The sequence below is a fragment of the Salmo salar genome, chromosome ssa13 (genome assembly GCF_905237065.1).
Source record: "Salmo salar chromosome ssa13, Ssal_v3.1, whole genome shotgun sequence".
Classification (NCBI taxonomy): domain Eukaryota; kingdom Metazoa; phylum Chordata; class Actinopteri; order Salmoniformes; family Salmonidae; genus Salmo; species Salmo salar.
In genome coordinates this window covers 41,150,616-41,167,856 of record NC_059454.1, presented here as the reverse complement: position 1 = coordinate 41,167,856, position 17,241 = coordinate 41,150,616, and the positions used below count along the sequence as shown (strand labels likewise).

Genomic DNA, 17,241 nt, shown 5'->3' with positions numbered 1-17,241 from the left:
TAGGGATGGAATGTACACCTCCACCAGGTAAGAAAGGACACATTGTTCCTTTATCTGGCAGAGCAACCACTAAGGGGGGGGAGAGGAGCAGGCCCCAATCCAACACATGCTGTATGCATAAAGACAAGCCTAACAAGCCTAAAACTAACATTAGCACGACGGACATTTCTCTAGCCTTATCAATACACAACCAGGAGTTGGTAATAAGCCTATTTAACTATTAGAAATAATTTGATGAACTTGGTGGAGTAGTTTTACTTCTGTGCAACAATGAACGTAGAGTCAAAGGGGCTGGTGTGATATTCTCATATTTCAAATCTATATTCATAGCAACGACATGTAACATTTATGTTTATCACAAAAACAACACGAAAGGGGAATTCTATGATGGATTTATAGAGGTGGGGTTGGGTTCACGTTTCAAAAACGTTGATTAAACAACAAAATACATTTAATGACTTTTAATCGTAGGGGAGAGTGGGGTAAGATGAGCCACCATTGTTTCTAAGAAACCATATACAAAATGAATAATTTCCCCAAATATTTAGAAAGTCTGTGAAGGAAGAAACCATATGGGAAGCGGTCAAATTAATGTATTGTGTTAGATGTTTCAATAATGCTTGTATCTAAACCAAAATAGATCATTTTAAGATTAATGTTCTTGGGGCTTCTATACGAGGTCCTAAACCTAGCATGAAAGTGCATCATTGTAGCTGTGTGGGCTAATACAGTAAGTTGGGTTAAGCCAACTGCAAGTTGAGCAAATTGAAGTGTTTTCCTCCCAGGCATAATGCAAGGCATTATCACTGGGATATGAGGTAACAACAGGGCCCGGCCTATGTTAAAGTGTTAACAAAAGTGTTTGTTAGGTGTTAAGCCTGTGTTAAAAGATGCTTACAATTATTAAAAGACAGACAAGTAATTTTGATTGTGTTGAATGGTGCTTAGGAAATAAAGATAGACAAGGTTTTGAAAGGGTAGTGGTAATATTGCATTCAGTACAGAAATGTGTAGGCGGCCTAACTTAGCATATCCCGTGGTTCAACTTACCACATACAAGCTATGTTTGTAATGTTTACAATGACTTCTGATTATTTCCAGGGATGCACAACATCTTGACGTAGATACTGGATCTTTGTTAGAAAGAATATTATATTTTGCTTGACAGTGATGCTGAATGTAAAGATTGCTCAACTTACCCCATTCACCCCTACACATAAAAGAACAAGCCAGAAGTTTGAAAAAGTCCTATTACAAAGACCGATCCCATCTCCAAGCCACAGTTTATGATGTTTTCGTGTCATTGTTCTCAAAACATGGGAAGAGTAGGTGGCTGACAGAGTCAACAGAGGTGGGTGTTTACCAGGAATAAGAGAGAGAAGGGACTTCCCAACTTCCTAGCACCCAGCGCCCTACTCACCCACCTCCTAAGGATGCTAGAGAGCAGGCTGTTATTACCCCGACCACAGTGGTTTTCACTCTGGCTGCAGTTACCAGCTCATCGCCCCCTCTCTATGGTTGTGTTTGTTTGCTGCAATTGGTCTGTGACATCTTGGGCAAGTACTTTTCAATTTGTTCTCTTAAAGTATCTCATCCATCCTCATGATTTTTACCACATCTCTGAGAATAATCCCCCAAACGCACTATTATAGTCCTTCCTTTGTCCCTGTCCCCCAAAGACCTACGTAGTTCCATGTAAGTGTAGGTGTAATGACCTGATGTGCGCCCTCTGCCTTTTGCATGGCACCCTGCCCACACTGATCACATCTAACCCTGTATTCTCTTGACCTACAGAATATGGGCTATAAACCATAGCCATTTATATACATATATGGATACACATAAATAATGGTATTTCTAGCATAGCCGTATGCATATACACTGAGTGTACAAAACATTAGGAACACCATCCTAATATTGAGTTGCATACCCTTTTTAGCATCAGAACAGCCTCAATTCGTCGGGGCATGGACTCCACAAGATGTCGAAAGCGTTCCACAGGGATGCTGGCCCATGTTGATTCCAATGTTGACTCCAATGCTGGATGTAGTTTAGGTGGTGGACCAGTCTTGATGCACACGGTAAACTGTTGAGAGTGAAAAACCCAGTGGCGTTGCAGTTCTTGACACACTCAAACCGGTGTGCCTTGCACCTTCTACCTTACCCTGTTCAAAGGCACTTCAATATTTTGTCTTGCCCATTCACCCTCTGAATGGCACACATCCATGTCTCAAGGCTTAAAAATCCTTCTTGAACCTGTCTCCTTCCCTTCATCTACACTTATTGAAGTGGATTTTTCAGGTGACATCAATAAGGTATCATAGCTTTCACCTGGATTCACCTGGTCACTCTATGTCATGGATGTTTTGTACACCCAGTGTATATGGATACGGCTATGCCAGAATCACCATTCTTTCCACAGATAATTCTAGAATTAGAACTAGGAGTCAGGTGCATGTTCTACTAGTTCTACTCCATGATTAATACATTGCGTCTTTCTCGACAAGTATTTTTAATTATTGTCACCATTTTGTCATTGAAGAGGTGTGGTATTGGAAGTAATGCCTTAACAACCCGAAAACATGATTTATATGATTTGAGCGGAAAAAATACCTCACCACGAATTTGTTTCCTCTGGTTGTGGTCTGGAAAAGGGAAATTCTCAGAGCCAGTAGGCCCACAGCTGTTGGGAAGAGAGGAAGAGAGACTGCATGGACAGGGGGGAAAGTAGAAATAGTTCTTTATTGATTTTATTATTTAACTACGCAAGTCAGTTAAGAACAAACTCTTATTTACAATGACGTCTTAGGAACAATGGGTTATAACTGCCTTGTTCAGGGGCAGAACGACAGATTTTTACCTTGTCATCTTGGGGATTCAATCTAGCAACCTTTCGGTTCCTGGCCCAACGCTCTATCCACTAGGTTACCTGCTGCCCCATTGATACCATGGAGGGAAATTTATACTGAACAAAAATATACTGAAGAAAGATATAAACGCAACATGAAACAATTTCTAAGATTTTAATGAGTTACAGTTCATATAAGGAAATCAGTCAATTGAAATAAATACATTAGACCCTAATCTATGGATTTAACATGACTGGGAATACAGATATGCATCTGTTGGTCAAAGATACCTTTAAAAAAAAAAAAGATTTGGGGGTAGATCAGAAAACCGGTCAGTATCTGGTGTGACCACCATTTGCCTCATGCAGCGCGACACATCTCATTCACATAGAGTTGATCAGGCTGTTGATTGTGGCCTGTGGAATGTTGTCCCACTCCTCTTCAATGGTTGTGTGAAGTTGCTGGATATTGGCGGGAACTGGAACACCCTGTCATACACGTTAATCCAGAGCATCCCAAACATGCTCAATGGGTGACATGTCTGGTGAGTAGGCAGGTCATGGAAGAACTATGACATTTTCAGCTTCCAGGAATTGTAGATCTTTGCGACATGGGGCCGTGCTTTATCATGCTGAAACATGAGGTGATGGCGGCAGATGCCTGCCCATACCATAACCCCATGCCGCCATGGGGTGCTCTGTTCACAACGTTGACATCAGCAAACCGCTTGCCCACACGACGCATGTGGTCTGTGGTTGTGAGGCCGGTTGGACATACTGCCAAATTCTCTAAAATGACGTTGGAGGTGGCTTATGGTAGAGAAATCAACATTCAATTCTCTGGTAACAGCTCTGTTGGACATTCCTGCAGTCAGCATGTCAATTGCACGATCCCTCAAAACTTGAGACATCTCTGGCATTGTGTTGTGAGACAAAACTGCACATTTTAGAGTGGCCTTTTATTGTCCCCAGCACAAGGTACACCTGTGTAATGATCATGCTGTTTAATCAGGTTCTTGATATGACACACCTGTCAGGTGGATGGATTATCTTAGTAAAGGAGAAATGCTCACTAACAGGGATGAAATACAAATTTGTGCACAACATTTGAGAAAAATAAGCTTTTTGTGCGTATGGAACATTTCTGGGATCTTTTATTTCAGCTCATGAAACATGGGATCAACACTTTACATGTTGCGTTCATATTCTTGTTCAGTGTAATTATCACCACAAGCATTGGCAATAGATAATGCTCAGAGACAATAACAAACAGACATGGAAAGGAAAACGTGTTTTTGTATGCTTCATCCAGCATCCCCTATCTCTATATGATGATGTTGTTCAAAATATAACCCATTCCCATTCCTAAGTTAATATCGATGTGTTTTCACATTGCATGGCAAATGCAAGTTTGTGGTGACGGTAGACAGTGGACAACGCCCAGTGTGTTAGTCCAGCATTGTGCAACGGACGGTGCAATGCAGGGAGGATGGAGGGACAATGCGATAGCATGGGCTGCTCCCTTCTCCCCATCTCATGGCAAAAACCACAGCAGTTAGCAGCTCCCTTCATAAGCACCCAATGCTGCTTTTATCAGCACCCAGCAGAGTTTCCTCTACCCAACATCCTCCCTTCCCTCCTGTCTTCCCTCTCTCTCTCCCTCTCTCTCTCTCTTTCTCTCTATGCATACACACACACAGACACACTGCAAAAACAATACACATTCCTGTTGCACTTCATTGAAAAAGTCCAGGTGATAAATGTAATCTTATTATTGTTATAAGATAGTAGTAATAGGCCATAGTCATAGAATAACAACTTTTCAAAATGTGAGGTTTAAAAAGGTGAAATACTCTGTATTGTGAAAGATCACAAGTAGGGTAATCTGAACATCTTATCATTGGTCATATTGAGACATTAGCAATGAATGCAATGATAGTGCACGTTCATGTTCCTCATTTGCTGTTATTCCGATGCAACAATTGGTCAATGGCGAACATTTTACTCAACCTCAACAGACCGTCTTCTGACTATTCTGAAGAATCTCCATGAGCATTATGTTTGCTGTAATGATGAACATGATAGAACTACCAGATAAAGAGGTTATTTGTTACACCAGTAAATGCTGTTGTTCAATTTAGTCATATTGATTAAGCCGTTAAAAGTATCTTGAGCATACTTCAGAAAGGGGCATAATGCCAAAGTGTTGCCTTTAGACTTTACAGTGTCCACGTCTTGTGATTTTCCATCAGTTACATGAAAAATGCTCTCCTCTAGCTCAGGGTTTCCTAAACTCGGTCTTGGGACCCCCAATGGGTGTACGTTTTGTTTCTTGCCCATGCATTACACAACTGATTCAAATAACCAACTCATCAACAAGCTTTGATTCTTTTAATCAGCTGTGTACCGTAGTGCTAGGGTAAAAACCAAAACCTGCACCCATGGCCCCAGGACAGAGTTTGTGAAATCCTGCTCTAGCTCCCAATACAAAAAGGGTTTTATTTTATTTGACTATTTAAAACACATAAATATGTTACATCAGGCAACAGATACATATACCAAAATTGCTGAGTATTATATACACAAAAAGTCAAAAGTTTTGTTTCCATTGTGGTCCTCTATTGGTAGGTAAGGGATGTTCATTATATACTTTGTAAATCTAGTAGTATTTCGCTACACCTGCAAAACATCTGCTAAACACATGTATGTGACCAATAACATTTGATTTGGTTATGGAGGGAGGTCCTCTTTCCTCTCTATTGAATGGAAAGGAAAACCCATTTACCCATATTGTATAGAAGTAAATGATGAATACATTTTGGAATTAAACATGTAAAGTACTAACAGTCACTGTTGTCATGGTTATATTAAGAATAGGCTATACTGTAAAAACACAGGCATCAAGGATGAGAACAGAGGTAGGTATCTGTTAAAACTAAATGTTCTCATACTGCTATACTAAGTACAAGCAATGCCAACATGTGGCATGCCAACATTCTTCTGAGAAGCATACAGGCTTTTGACTGTACAGTCAAGGCTGCATATTGTGTTTCCTCTCAGACATCAAGGGTAATTTCGAAATCTTTAGTGGTACAATTGTGAAAACCCATTGCTGCATTGCAAAATGTGTCGGTTAGCCACAGAACTGTTGCAAGTGAAGTTTTAGATAATATGATCATTTAATGCAGGCTATATAATATATCATATACATTTAGATGTATATTTATATTTGGAAACATACATTCTATGACAAAAACAAATAACTTCAATGGCAATGTGTCTTTCCCGTGAAAACAATATTACACTCACAATACTCCTTGCAATAACAGACAGAATTGATGTTCATAACCAAAATGGAGGTTGACACGTAAACACTGATGCCATTCTGAATAGAGGGGAAACCCCATCACTAGTATGGGTTTCCAGATTGATACTTCCCAGAAGAAACAACCAGGGGAATTAGGTTGGTTTAATGTGGGATGATTCTTTAAAAAAAACGTTTTCATATAACATGACTGACTATACTCAGACACACAATAGGACTCAAAGGGGAGAGCAGATGAGCTTAAGCCAGAGAGGAATACAGTTGGTCTACCTTCATTACTGTAGGCCTACCATGTAGGTTATACTGTATTATACTGTAATGTAAAAACCTAAGGTTTGCAGTGGTGGAGTTGAAGTGCATGTCCTTTGGTCAAAGAAATCTAACTGACTTGAAACGTTTATAATACCCACAGAGCAAGCTGGTGGTATACCACCACCACTGCTTGCTGGAAATGTTACTGCACAGTCCCTAACTTTGTCTTAATTGGTACTGTCAGCTCCTCCAACCACAAATGTTGGCCCCTGGCCCTCAAAATTAAATCCTGCATAATGAATTATATGAGCAGGTAACCCAATTGTATCATTTATAGTAACAGAAACTTTACATTCAAAGTTTATTCACTCAAGTATTTGCACCGTAATGGTCTGGACTGGTTGGCAAATGCCTTATACCTTTGTACTCCGTACTCAGTACAGAATAGGCGGTGTCATATCGGAGTGTTTTGACTGACGCGGAATATTATCCAATGGGAGATCACATAAATATTTAGCTAGGTTGCTAACAAGCTAAGAAGGTTGCTAGCTAGGACCTATTGGAAGAAGATGGATACTGTAACGCTGGTAACGGTTTTTTTTAATGTTATAATTCCTGATGTGACTAATTAAAGGCTAGTAACTTTGCCCACGTCACGAGAGATAATGTGTTTGCTGCCTGTCGAGAAATTGGAAGATATTAGCTAGCTAACTCGCCGGATGTTTTAGCAAACTAGCTGATGTAGCATGTACAACAGTGTAACGTGTGTAGCTAGCTAAATCATAGACGGTACAGTATGTAAGTTTAGAAACTCTGTGGCTAAATCCTCTATCTCTGGTCACAATGCTTAGTAATGTAAAATGTTTCCGTTAGCGAATGTCCTTATTTGCTATCATAGCTACTTAGCTAACTAGTTGCTAATGTTAGCTAATTAGCTAGCTAACGATTGATGATGTGTAACATAGACAGAGAGAAAGAGGCGAAGCGAGAGCCCATCTCCGTCAAAAATGTGTCTTTCCCAGCAGGGGGCCTTGTTTCGTTTTTTTCGCTTACATTCAAAGCGATGAGTTTGTCTGGAGGTCAGTGTCTAATTTGGTCAACAAAAAAATGTAATGGTTTATTTGTTCGAATATAAGTTTTGTAATGGTTAGGTTGTTACGAGTGTACTGATAAGTAGGACGTGACATCCAACTTTGTGAAAAACATCGGAGTTGTCTCGAGCTGGCTGTTAGCATAGCATTTCTATCCATTGACTACAGGCGGTTGACGTCAACAACCCTATATTAAAATAATTAGATGTTTCCACCAATCCAAAGAGAAATAAGCGGGAGTTTGACAGCCCGCTGTGCTGCTTTGTGGACAACTACTCCATTGTTTGGAAGGAGAGACAATGATATTGTCAGTATATCCATAATCTTTGCCATAAAACTGGGATGGGAAAACTCCAGTCCTCGGGGGCCGGTGTGGTGTCGCACCCCTCCTAGAAAACACAGCTGATTTAAACTAATTGCATTCTAAACTGGAGCTCATGATTAGTTGATTATTGGCGTGAGGTGTGTTAGCGAAAGTGTGACTGACACAAATCAGGCCCATAGGACCCCATAGAGAATGATAGAGGCCTCTAGTGGCCAAAATGATATTTTAGCATGGGCAGCTCCATTGATGGCTTCCACCATTTTTAAAGACAAATTTTGTTAATTTGAGTCTGTAATGCCCAGAGCTTGCAGGACCCCCTACCAGCGAACAATGATCTGAACATTTGAAAGAGTCATGATTATACAAGCCTCTCGTTTGCCATAGTGGGCTTATTGAAGCTGTCATTTGTGACGGAGACTTGTAAAAGTGTGCTTTAAACAATGTACATTTGTGGATTGCTTGGCGTAAAAATAAGAGAATTTCTTGATACATTTGAAACAAGGTCTAGTTGTGGCCGCAATCAAACTAAATCGTGAAAGACTCTGGGCGGAATGCATTGCTTGACTGCCGTGAGGGTGATAAGATACCTGACGACTCACACTCAAATCTTCTGTTGCTCTGTCATTCGCTACATACTTCTAATTGCTGAGAAGAAACTAACGTCCGTAGGTGTGGCGTAGCGTTTGCCCGGAGTAAGGAGTCTGGGTAGCCAGGCCTGGTGATAAGCACATTCGAATGCGAACTGCAACCCCCCCCCCCCCAAACGATACGTGTTTGAATTTGTTGAGCAGAGGCTGTGTCCATCCTAACATTCAATAATCAATTAATTACAGTCATTCTTGCACCATGCGATGACATCAGTTCTAAACATGTCTATTTTCCTGCATGCATATGACAGACTGTTGGTGAATTGAGCACGTCTCTGAAGCCGCTGAGCCGGAGGAGCGTGTATTAATCCTGCTGTAGTACTCATTGCAGCCAGCACTAGCAGGTCAAACAAACGACTAAAAGGAACAAGTTACTCAGAAAAACGAAATATGACTCGAGTCAGTAAAAAGAGTTGTTCAAAAATAAATAATAGTTTGCGAACTAGACATCACTAATTCTTATGGGTTGTAGCCTCATTGGCGCTGCCCATGCTGTCACAGATGTTATAATGGCACAGATATAAAGATGAGTCCTCTATATGTCTCTGTGTAACTTATTTCACCACAGAGGAAGAGTACGCCCATATTCACCCTCACTGCTACTCATGTCTGTGTATATTTGTCTAACAGGAACCATCTTTGTACACTGTGAAAGCAGTCCTCATTCTGGATAATGATGGAGAGAGGCTCTATGCAAAAGTAAGACTTTGATGATCAGGTGTGTTATACTGGGCTGGAACAAAAGCCTGCACACTCAGTAATTCAGGACCGAAGTTGGCAAGCTCTGCTATGTAACTAATTCTGTCGTTATGCAATACCCAGCTGCATTACCTACCATTGGAAATGTACTAACACGGTCGATCCATATGAGTTCAATCACTTTTTGACAGCATCCCTTTTGATTTAAACAAAACTTTCCATACATCTTTGCCCATGGATGTAGTGGCCAGAAAGTGACTTGTTGGACATGAATGCCAAAACATTCAGGAGATAGAGGTGCTCAAAGTTGACCCATTTTGCATACCCTACCCTGCCATGAGACATCCATGTCCATCACTGGAGAAGATAAATATTTAAGTCTGATATCATTTATAACCTTACAAAACAGGGTCTTCAAACTATTTTATTTAATATATTTTTTGTTGTTGAATAAAAATCTAACATTTTTAACCTTTTTAATGTAAAGGATTTAATAATGTGTAAACTATTTTTGAAATTTTTTATTTACATTTTTTTCTTATTCGCATATATAGCTTATACCCTACTTTAAGTCTTCAGAGGTTTTTGTGATGTGCCAGCCATCGGTTGAGACACAACATGCTCTTGAGTACAAGGTGGGTGTCATTTCAATCATAGGTCCATTCTATGAATTATATTTCTATCTCTTCAGATCAATGTCAACTTAAATGGTCATGTCTATTATCTATATTTCTATGATTTCAATAGGTTTCCTATGGAGGATTGACAGTATAATTTTGAACTGATAAAAAGTATGAGCTGGCACACACCCAGAGAAAAGTATTTAGTGTAGAGGTGCTGACTAATGGTGAATAAACTGTAAGCTATAAAAACCAGAAGAGTCGCACACTCCATATATAACCACCCAGTAATTCATTGGGTAAAAAAAAAAAACATTTCGGCATCACTGTGCCTTCTTCAGGGTGGCACAGTGATACCCAATAAATTACTGGGAGTTTATTTTTTTATTTGTATGTATGTATGTATGTATGTATGTATGTATGTATGTATGTATGTATGGGACTTAAAACATTTTTTTATAGCTTCCAGTAGCTTCCAATTTAAAACAGGTATTCCCATTCAAGTCAACATTCTCTGATGTACTGCCGGTACCATTTTGAAAGTCTAAATTTCTATTTTATTATTTTAGGACACCCACCCTGTATTCGAGCATGTTGTGCCTCAACCGATGGCGGGCACAAAAACCTCAGATGACGTAAAGTAGGGTCTAAGCTACAACATTTGTGAATGGGATTTATTTAAAACATTTTGAGTTTACGTGTTTTTAGATCATTCACATTTATGAAGAAAAAAAAGATGACAAAATTATAAAACAGTTTGACAACACTGTTCTGTAAGCTTTTAAATGATATCAATCTCAACCGTCTTTCTTTTCAAGACATGGATGTCTCATGGTATGGTGGGGTATGCACCTTTTATCTCTTGAATGTTTTGGTATTCAGGTCCAAAAAGTCACATTCTGCGCATTTTCTGCAATGGGCAAATATGTATGGAAGGTTTCATTCAAATCAAAAGGGGGTGCTGTCAAAAAGTGATTGCATTCAAATGGATTTACCCAACAACCAAAAATATTTGTGGTATCGATCCCCTCATTCTGTTCATGCATTTTACTGCTTTATTGACAGTATTATGATGGCACCTACCCTTCAGTGAAGGAACAGAAAGCTTTTGAGAAGAACATCTTCAGCAAGACACACAGGACTGACAGTAAGAAATGCATTTGAATATACACACACACGCATGCAGACTAGTTAGGTGCAGGTCAGCTTTGTTCACCTGCACCTGCACCTGCCCATGCAATTGCTAATAACCCATCTGCAACCCCCGACTATATGTGATAAAGTGAAAATCTGAGGTCCGCACCCGACCCTAAACCACAAAAATATAGAAAATTGACAGTGGGTGCAGGATTTTTAGATTTCTTTTTTTTACGCCTAATTTAGATCACCTACCAAAATGTAGTAAATTATAAGCAGAAACATAGGCCTATTTGTTAGTCAACTTGTCTATACTTAGATACGCATCTCTTCTGTCGTTACTTGTTTCCCTAGAAAACTAAATGAATCCTTAGTCACCAGAAAATGTCATACAACGATTGAAGCATTCATTCTATCTAGTTGACTACGATTCGGTACATTTTTAGGGACCGGGAACGTTTTAAGAAGTTTAGGGACCAGGGAGAAAGTGCAATAACTCTCTCTTATTGAATTAAACTCAGACATTGTCCTTTTTGCCTAAGTTGATCACCGTTAACTTTTTCTGCCCAAATTCCCAAAAGCATTTGGCGCGTGAACAGTTAGTGCGTGTGCCTAAGCTTTACGGCCTAACACCAGATCAAAAAAATATTACAGAAAAACCTAAATGTAGCCTTTAGATATGAATTGAACAATAGTTATACATTTATGGATTTTTAATGCAAAGTTTCTTTTTTTTTCAACCCACACTCCACCCACATGCCCTTCATCCACGCAATATTTCATGACCCTAAACACACCAGCCCCGCGTATATAACCGCAGGGACTATGGGTTATGAGTCAACCCGCACTTCATTAACACATACACAGGTAATTGAATCGTGTTTTACCTCTTTGTTATGTCTCATTGCCATGTTTCTGTGCCTACTCAGGTGAGATCGCTCTGCTGGAGGGCCTCACAGTCGTCTACAAGAGCAACATTGATCTCTTCTTCTACGTCATTGGAAGCTCACATGAAAATGAGGTCATCATATTGGAAAGACGCGATTGGAAACCATTAATGCATTAATTGTACGTTTCATTTCAGTGCACTCTGCCATTCTCTAAATAACCTTTTTTGGTGTGTCGGATTTTTTTTCCTCCAACAGTTGATGCTAATGGCTGTTCTGAACTGTCTGTTTGACTCACTTAGCCAAATGTTGAGGTGAGATCTAAAGCTTATTAGTTACAGCACATATTTAGTCATCGGTCATCAAAAGGCAAGCCTTGAAAAATGATTTGTCTCTCTCTGTAGGAAAAATGTTGAGAGGAGATCTCTACTTGAGAACATGGAAGGTCTCTTTCTAGCTGTGGATGAAATTGTGGATGGAGGGTGAGTTCTATACATTGATAGTTGAGCCGTCCTCTTATCCAGAATGACTTCCAGTTAGTGCTTTCATCTTAAGGTAGCTAGGTAAGACGACAACATGTCATAGTAAATACCACTTTTTCTCAGTAAAGCAGCTGTCAGTAAAATCAGTGCTAGTAAGACAAGTGTGGGCAGTGGCGTGTATTCATGGATGCCAGGCTTCCCCCCCAAAAATGTACCAAGAAAAAAAACGTCAGAGCAAACGAAACAGCACCCCTCTGTCTGTGTGTAGGGCATCTATCTGACGCTGTCTGGTCCAAAATAGTATGACGTTGTTGCTGCCCATAGCATTGAATGCAAGGGATGCCAGCGAACATTTGGCTTCCCTTGATTTAAAAAAAAAAAAGTTGAAAATAATAGCCAATCAGTGAGCTTGACTGTGAATGGTCCTGCCTCACCAAAAAAGTGTCAATGGAAGCCAGTTTGGATTTGGCGTCACTCCTATCAAATCGCGTCGAGAGCAAAACGTCATTGACAGAAAAACTTGAAATGTTGCATCTCGTTGTGTTGTCCTCCAGTAGCTAGCTAGGTAAAATTGGCCCTTTCCTAAATTAGCCATGGATGGAGATAGACATTTGGACTTGTGGTTTTACTTTATTCTCCGTACTGGCCAATGATTGTAATGGCGATTCTGACCCAACCATTCATTCATACATTGTACCCCTGGCCTTAGTTGTCACTGTATTAGACTAAGTATAGGTGATTTGATGACGTTGAAATGGTGCTGGAATAGTGGAGGCAGCTCCTGGATTCTTTGCGACTTGCCGTAACTCTCTGTGGAGTAGTTGTTTAGTGGTGCGAGTATGTCGGAAACACTAACTTGCTTGACAATGCTGTAGGTCATGCAACTGTTTGTTACATGCAATATGCTTTGTGGACTCCACCGGACAGAGGTCGCTCTCCGGTTTTGTGATGAAACAAGGGTGTGGTTGAAATTATTCTGCCGTTGTGTCTTCTTATTGTCTTTGCCTTTATATCACGGTGGCAAGACATATGAACTAACAGGTTATGCAATTATCACAACACCTGTGTTGTAATATGCCTTTATGTCTGGCTTCCCCAGTGAGTTAAAAAAAAATATTTTTACCCACCCACTGCTAATGAGTGTGGCCCTCTGTCCTTGCAGTGTGTGAGTGATAACAAGCTTTTCCCTGCTGTCTCCTACAGAGTGATTCTGGAGAGTGATCCTCTGCAAGTGGTCCACCGTGTAGCTCTAAGGGTAAGTAAAGGTCTCTCTCCTCCCCTCCCATCCTCTCCCTAGAAAGTACTCTTCACTCAACCTAGTGGACCCTAATGGAAAGTGTTCTGAGTATTGGTGCTGTTGTGTGACCAGGAGCTAAGAACACCTGCCAAATGCGGGTAGATTTTGTCATTGGTGGAAAATGTGTCTATTTCACCAGCCACTATTGGTGGGTGGTCACGGCTCCACAGTGTGAGCATTTCACTAGCATTAGTGAATAAAAAGCAAAGTTTGATCACATTTATTGTCAAATAAATGCTGCAGTAGCTGTTTTCAAAGTATTTCTGCCATTTTTGTATCATAGCTGGTAAATTTATCGTACAAAATCAAAGAACTACGAATCCTATATAGCCTATTACACCTTGCGCTGAAACACTGCCTGGCTGGAGGTTGTGCGCAGGTGAAACGAAAGTTTACAGAAGTGAGACTTTATGCTTGTTTCTTGGCTGCTTACATTGTTTTGTTCACAAGCTAGGTTGTTTTTCTATGTTGAGTTTGAACTGTTAGGGAAGAGAAGATGACACGGCTACCAGTCAGATTAAATGTCACGGGCACAAACATGACTCCAGTCGCGCAACCATGGCAACCTCCCGCCCTTAAAGGGGCAGGTGACATTTTTTGTCTCATCTGTGATATTTTGGTTAAAAGACTGAGATGACAAAAAATTACATCTATTCAATATACCAGATTATTTACATCTTACTAGTAATATTGTTTCAGAAACATTACAAAGCATGCTCATCTGTTTTGTTGGTGTAATTTTAGGGGCAATTTTTTTTATTTTGACTGGTAAGAAATCTGAGTGGCAGGTAGATTTAAAAAAAATCTACCACAGTGCCTGGTGGACCAAAACGTTAGTGGCCTTCAGGGCATAATAACAATATGTGTTCTCTCCTACAGGGGGAAGATGTGCCTTACTCAGAGCAGACTGTCACCCAGGTGAGAAAAACAGCCCTAATTACCTCATTCATCTCAACATACTACACTGCTCAGTGTGGAATATGCTCCATTGCATTATTGACTTTCCACACTCCTGAGACTTAGGATGTGTCCCAAATGGCACCCTATTCCCTATGTAATCCACTACTTTTGACCAGGGCCCATAGGGTTCTGGTCAAAATTAGTTCACTATATAGGGAATAGGGTGCCATTTTGGACAGAACCTTAGAGCTGTGCCAAATGTCCTAGCTTGGGAATCCAGACTGAATCACGCTACATTTCACCTCTCTTGTTTCACTCCACTAATTTAGTGACAGTGGAGTGAAACAGAAACTGAATTGAGTCTAGATTTCCAGGCTACCAATGTCCCTCTCTCCTCTACATGGTGGAGATCCGCATACTTCACCATCTCCAATCCTACCGTGTTGCTTTCACACTTCCTTAGTCCTTTTGGATGTAAATCACACAATTGGAAATGATTGGCTGATGGTATGGTAGCCAGTGGTGGTTTCCATCGTGTGTACGCACGCCTGTGTGCGGTTTGCGCTTAGCTCCTCTCCTGATTAATGTGCTCATTTAAGAGGCCTGTGACAGGCTGCCATCCTGCCATCCCTTCTCTCTCTCTCCCTCTCTCTCTCTCTCTCCCTCTCCATCCCTTCTCTCTTTCTCTCTGTCTACTGATTAATGGCTGGCTGTCTTCCTCATGCTTTATGCTTCTGGTTCTCCTTTCCTTCAACGAATTAAGATGATTAATTAATTCCTGCATATTTTCCTTTACCGGCATTACTCATCTTCCTCCATCCAGCCTTTTGTTAAACTTTTTGTTGAGGTCAATTTAATGATTGCATTTGTATGTGAATCATATGGTCTCCCTCCATTCCCTTAAAATGGTCAATTGGTCTTCTTCTAAACCAAGGTGGATGAGATTAGATTAATTCGGTGGATTACATTCATTTGTTTCGATAGGGAAAGTCAAAATTGTAGGGATGTAACGGTTCCCCAGTTCAAAAGTTTAAGATACGAGTGCATCGGTCCGCAGGAGCCCAAACTGATCCAAATGAAGTATGCATTGGTAAGAAAACCGAGTGAAACATTACGAATAGCCAGTTCACTAAAGTTTGTTTACTTATAATTTTTTTCTGCCTTATTGTGAAAATACCTATAATCTATTGTGACTGAATTGCTGCGTCCTCGCCTTCAGCCTATGAAACTTTTTTTTGCATGTAATTGCGATTTGAAATTGATCAACAAGTCACCGACGAGGGGTAGGTCTACCCTATCCATGTTCTAATATTTGTAGGCTACATCTGCGTGACTCCTTAAGCGTTCCAAATGCGCTGTAGAAAAGGGGGTTTTACTGGTGGAGCTGTGTAAGCTACGGAGTGAACACTCATATCTAACTGCTGATTGGGGCTTTTCGATTGCCAGGTTCACCGTACAAAATCTTTTTGGTAGTTGTGCTTTCAACAGTCAGTGCATTTACATGGACAGGGTAATGGTTTGATGTCATAACAAGACCAGCAATCAGTTTTGTTGGGCCTCACTGGTCTGAACTCGAGACGAGCGCAGCTTTCCTCCGTAAAGTTCCAACTGTCAAAACCATTCGCTTTTGAGATGAGGTGAATTCCAGAACTGTTCTATTCATTTCTAAAGAGTAATGTGTCAATATTTATATCTCAAAACATTTTAATCTGCTATATAACAATTTAATCAGTGGGTGTTGAGGATTTCAGATTTAAAGGGATTAAAAACATAAATTGCCCCCGCCCCCATGATCTGCCCTATGGCTCAGCTCAAACACTACATCACACACACACAAACAATCAAATTGCACTGAATTGTTTTGAGTAAACGTATTGTTCCTGTATCAGAGCCCATGTATCTAGATACATATGGAATCGTGCTTGTAAGGAGAGATGCATGCCCTCATAAAATGGATGTCGTTAACGCAAGCTGGGTGCTTATTACACAAACAGGTTTGTTTGTATGTTTACTTGTGTTGGTATGATCTGTTTATAAGGCCAGTTTTCATCCACAGGTGCTGCAGTCTGCCAAGGAACAGATCAAATGGTCTCTGCTACGATAGAACCTGTCGACTCCCCTGTTCAACTCCCCTCATCTAACACTGTACCACCATTTACCCATGGCTCCTCTCTCTGTGATGCCATCTCTTCCCCTGTGCTCGTTACTCACCATTCCTCCAATCAGAACTGACGAGAGGATGATCGCTCAGCCAATCAGAGACTGCCAGGGCAAGGGATATCTGAGTTTTGTCTGTCTGACTCAATCATTTCTATCGTGCGTGTGTCTTTACTGTAAAGGTGTATTCCTCTGATATCTAGTTCTAACGCTAGCTATGAGAGATATTGGACGGATGGCAGCGTGTCCATACATTCCAGTGGTTTGATTCACGTTTTCTCCCACAGTCCCTTACCATTTCCATTGACCGCTTCATGCCCCTCATCTCTGATAACATTACATGGGTCAGTACAGACCATAGAAATAACTCCTTTCAAATTCTATGGTCCAGACGATATGGTCCGATCAGGCAACATCGTTGTTAGTCACTATGTGCTCTTCGGAATACTTTATGAACTCAGTCATTTAAATCTTTTGAATAAAAAAACATTTATAGACACTGAAGCTTCGACTATTATAATATTTTGTGGTTGGTTATGTTCTTGGTCGCCCTATTGATCTTGTCACACATTGA

The 17,241-nt window shown here is 40.4% G+C and overlaps 1 protein-coding gene across 3 annotated transcripts; it reads left to right on the top strand.

Annotated features, from left to right (window-relative positions):
• Positions 1-6,878: 6,878 nt before the first annotated feature.
• LOC106567068 (coatomer subunit zeta-1) lies at positions 6,879-17,171 on the top strand. 3 transcript variants are annotated; one of them, XM_045693281.1, is made up of 9 exons: positions 6,879-7,012; positions 9,119-9,187; positions 10,873-10,954; positions 11,874-11,965; positions 12,090-12,145; positions 12,236-12,313; positions 13,517-13,568; positions 14,490-14,636; positions 14,734-16,560. In XM_045693281.1, exons 1-8 carry the CDS (start codon positions 6,995-6,997, stop codon positions 14,631-14,633), a joined length of 591 nt encoding a protein of 196 aa, XP_045549237.1. In that variant the 5' UTR covers positions 6,879-6,994; the 3' UTR covers positions 14,634-14,636; positions 14,734-16,560. The 3 variants fall into 3 exon arrangements, with proteins under 3 accessions (XP_045549237.1, XP_013991398.1, XP_045549238.1); XM_014135923.2 differs by lacking the exon at positions 14,734-16,560 and adding an exon at positions 16,567-17,171 and having other exon boundaries at positions 6,894-7,012; positions 14,490-14,528; XM_045693282.1 differs by lacking the exons at positions 6,879-7,012; positions 9,119-9,187 and adding an exon at positions 9,763-9,822.
• The last annotated feature ends 70 nt before the right edge of the window (positions 17,172-17,241 follow it).

Bases quoted from the DNA above. Each gene is read 5' to 3' on its own strand.
- LOC106567068 (XM_045693281.1), top strand. The intron at 11,966-12,089 runs GTCATCATATTG...TTCCTCCAACAG, and splicing joins GAAGCTCACATGAAAATGAG to TTGATGCTAATGGCTGTTCT. The intron at 12,314-13,516 runs GTGAGTTCTATA...TGTCTCCTACAG, and splicing joins GATGAAATTGTGGATGGAGG to AGTGATTCTGGAGAGTGATC.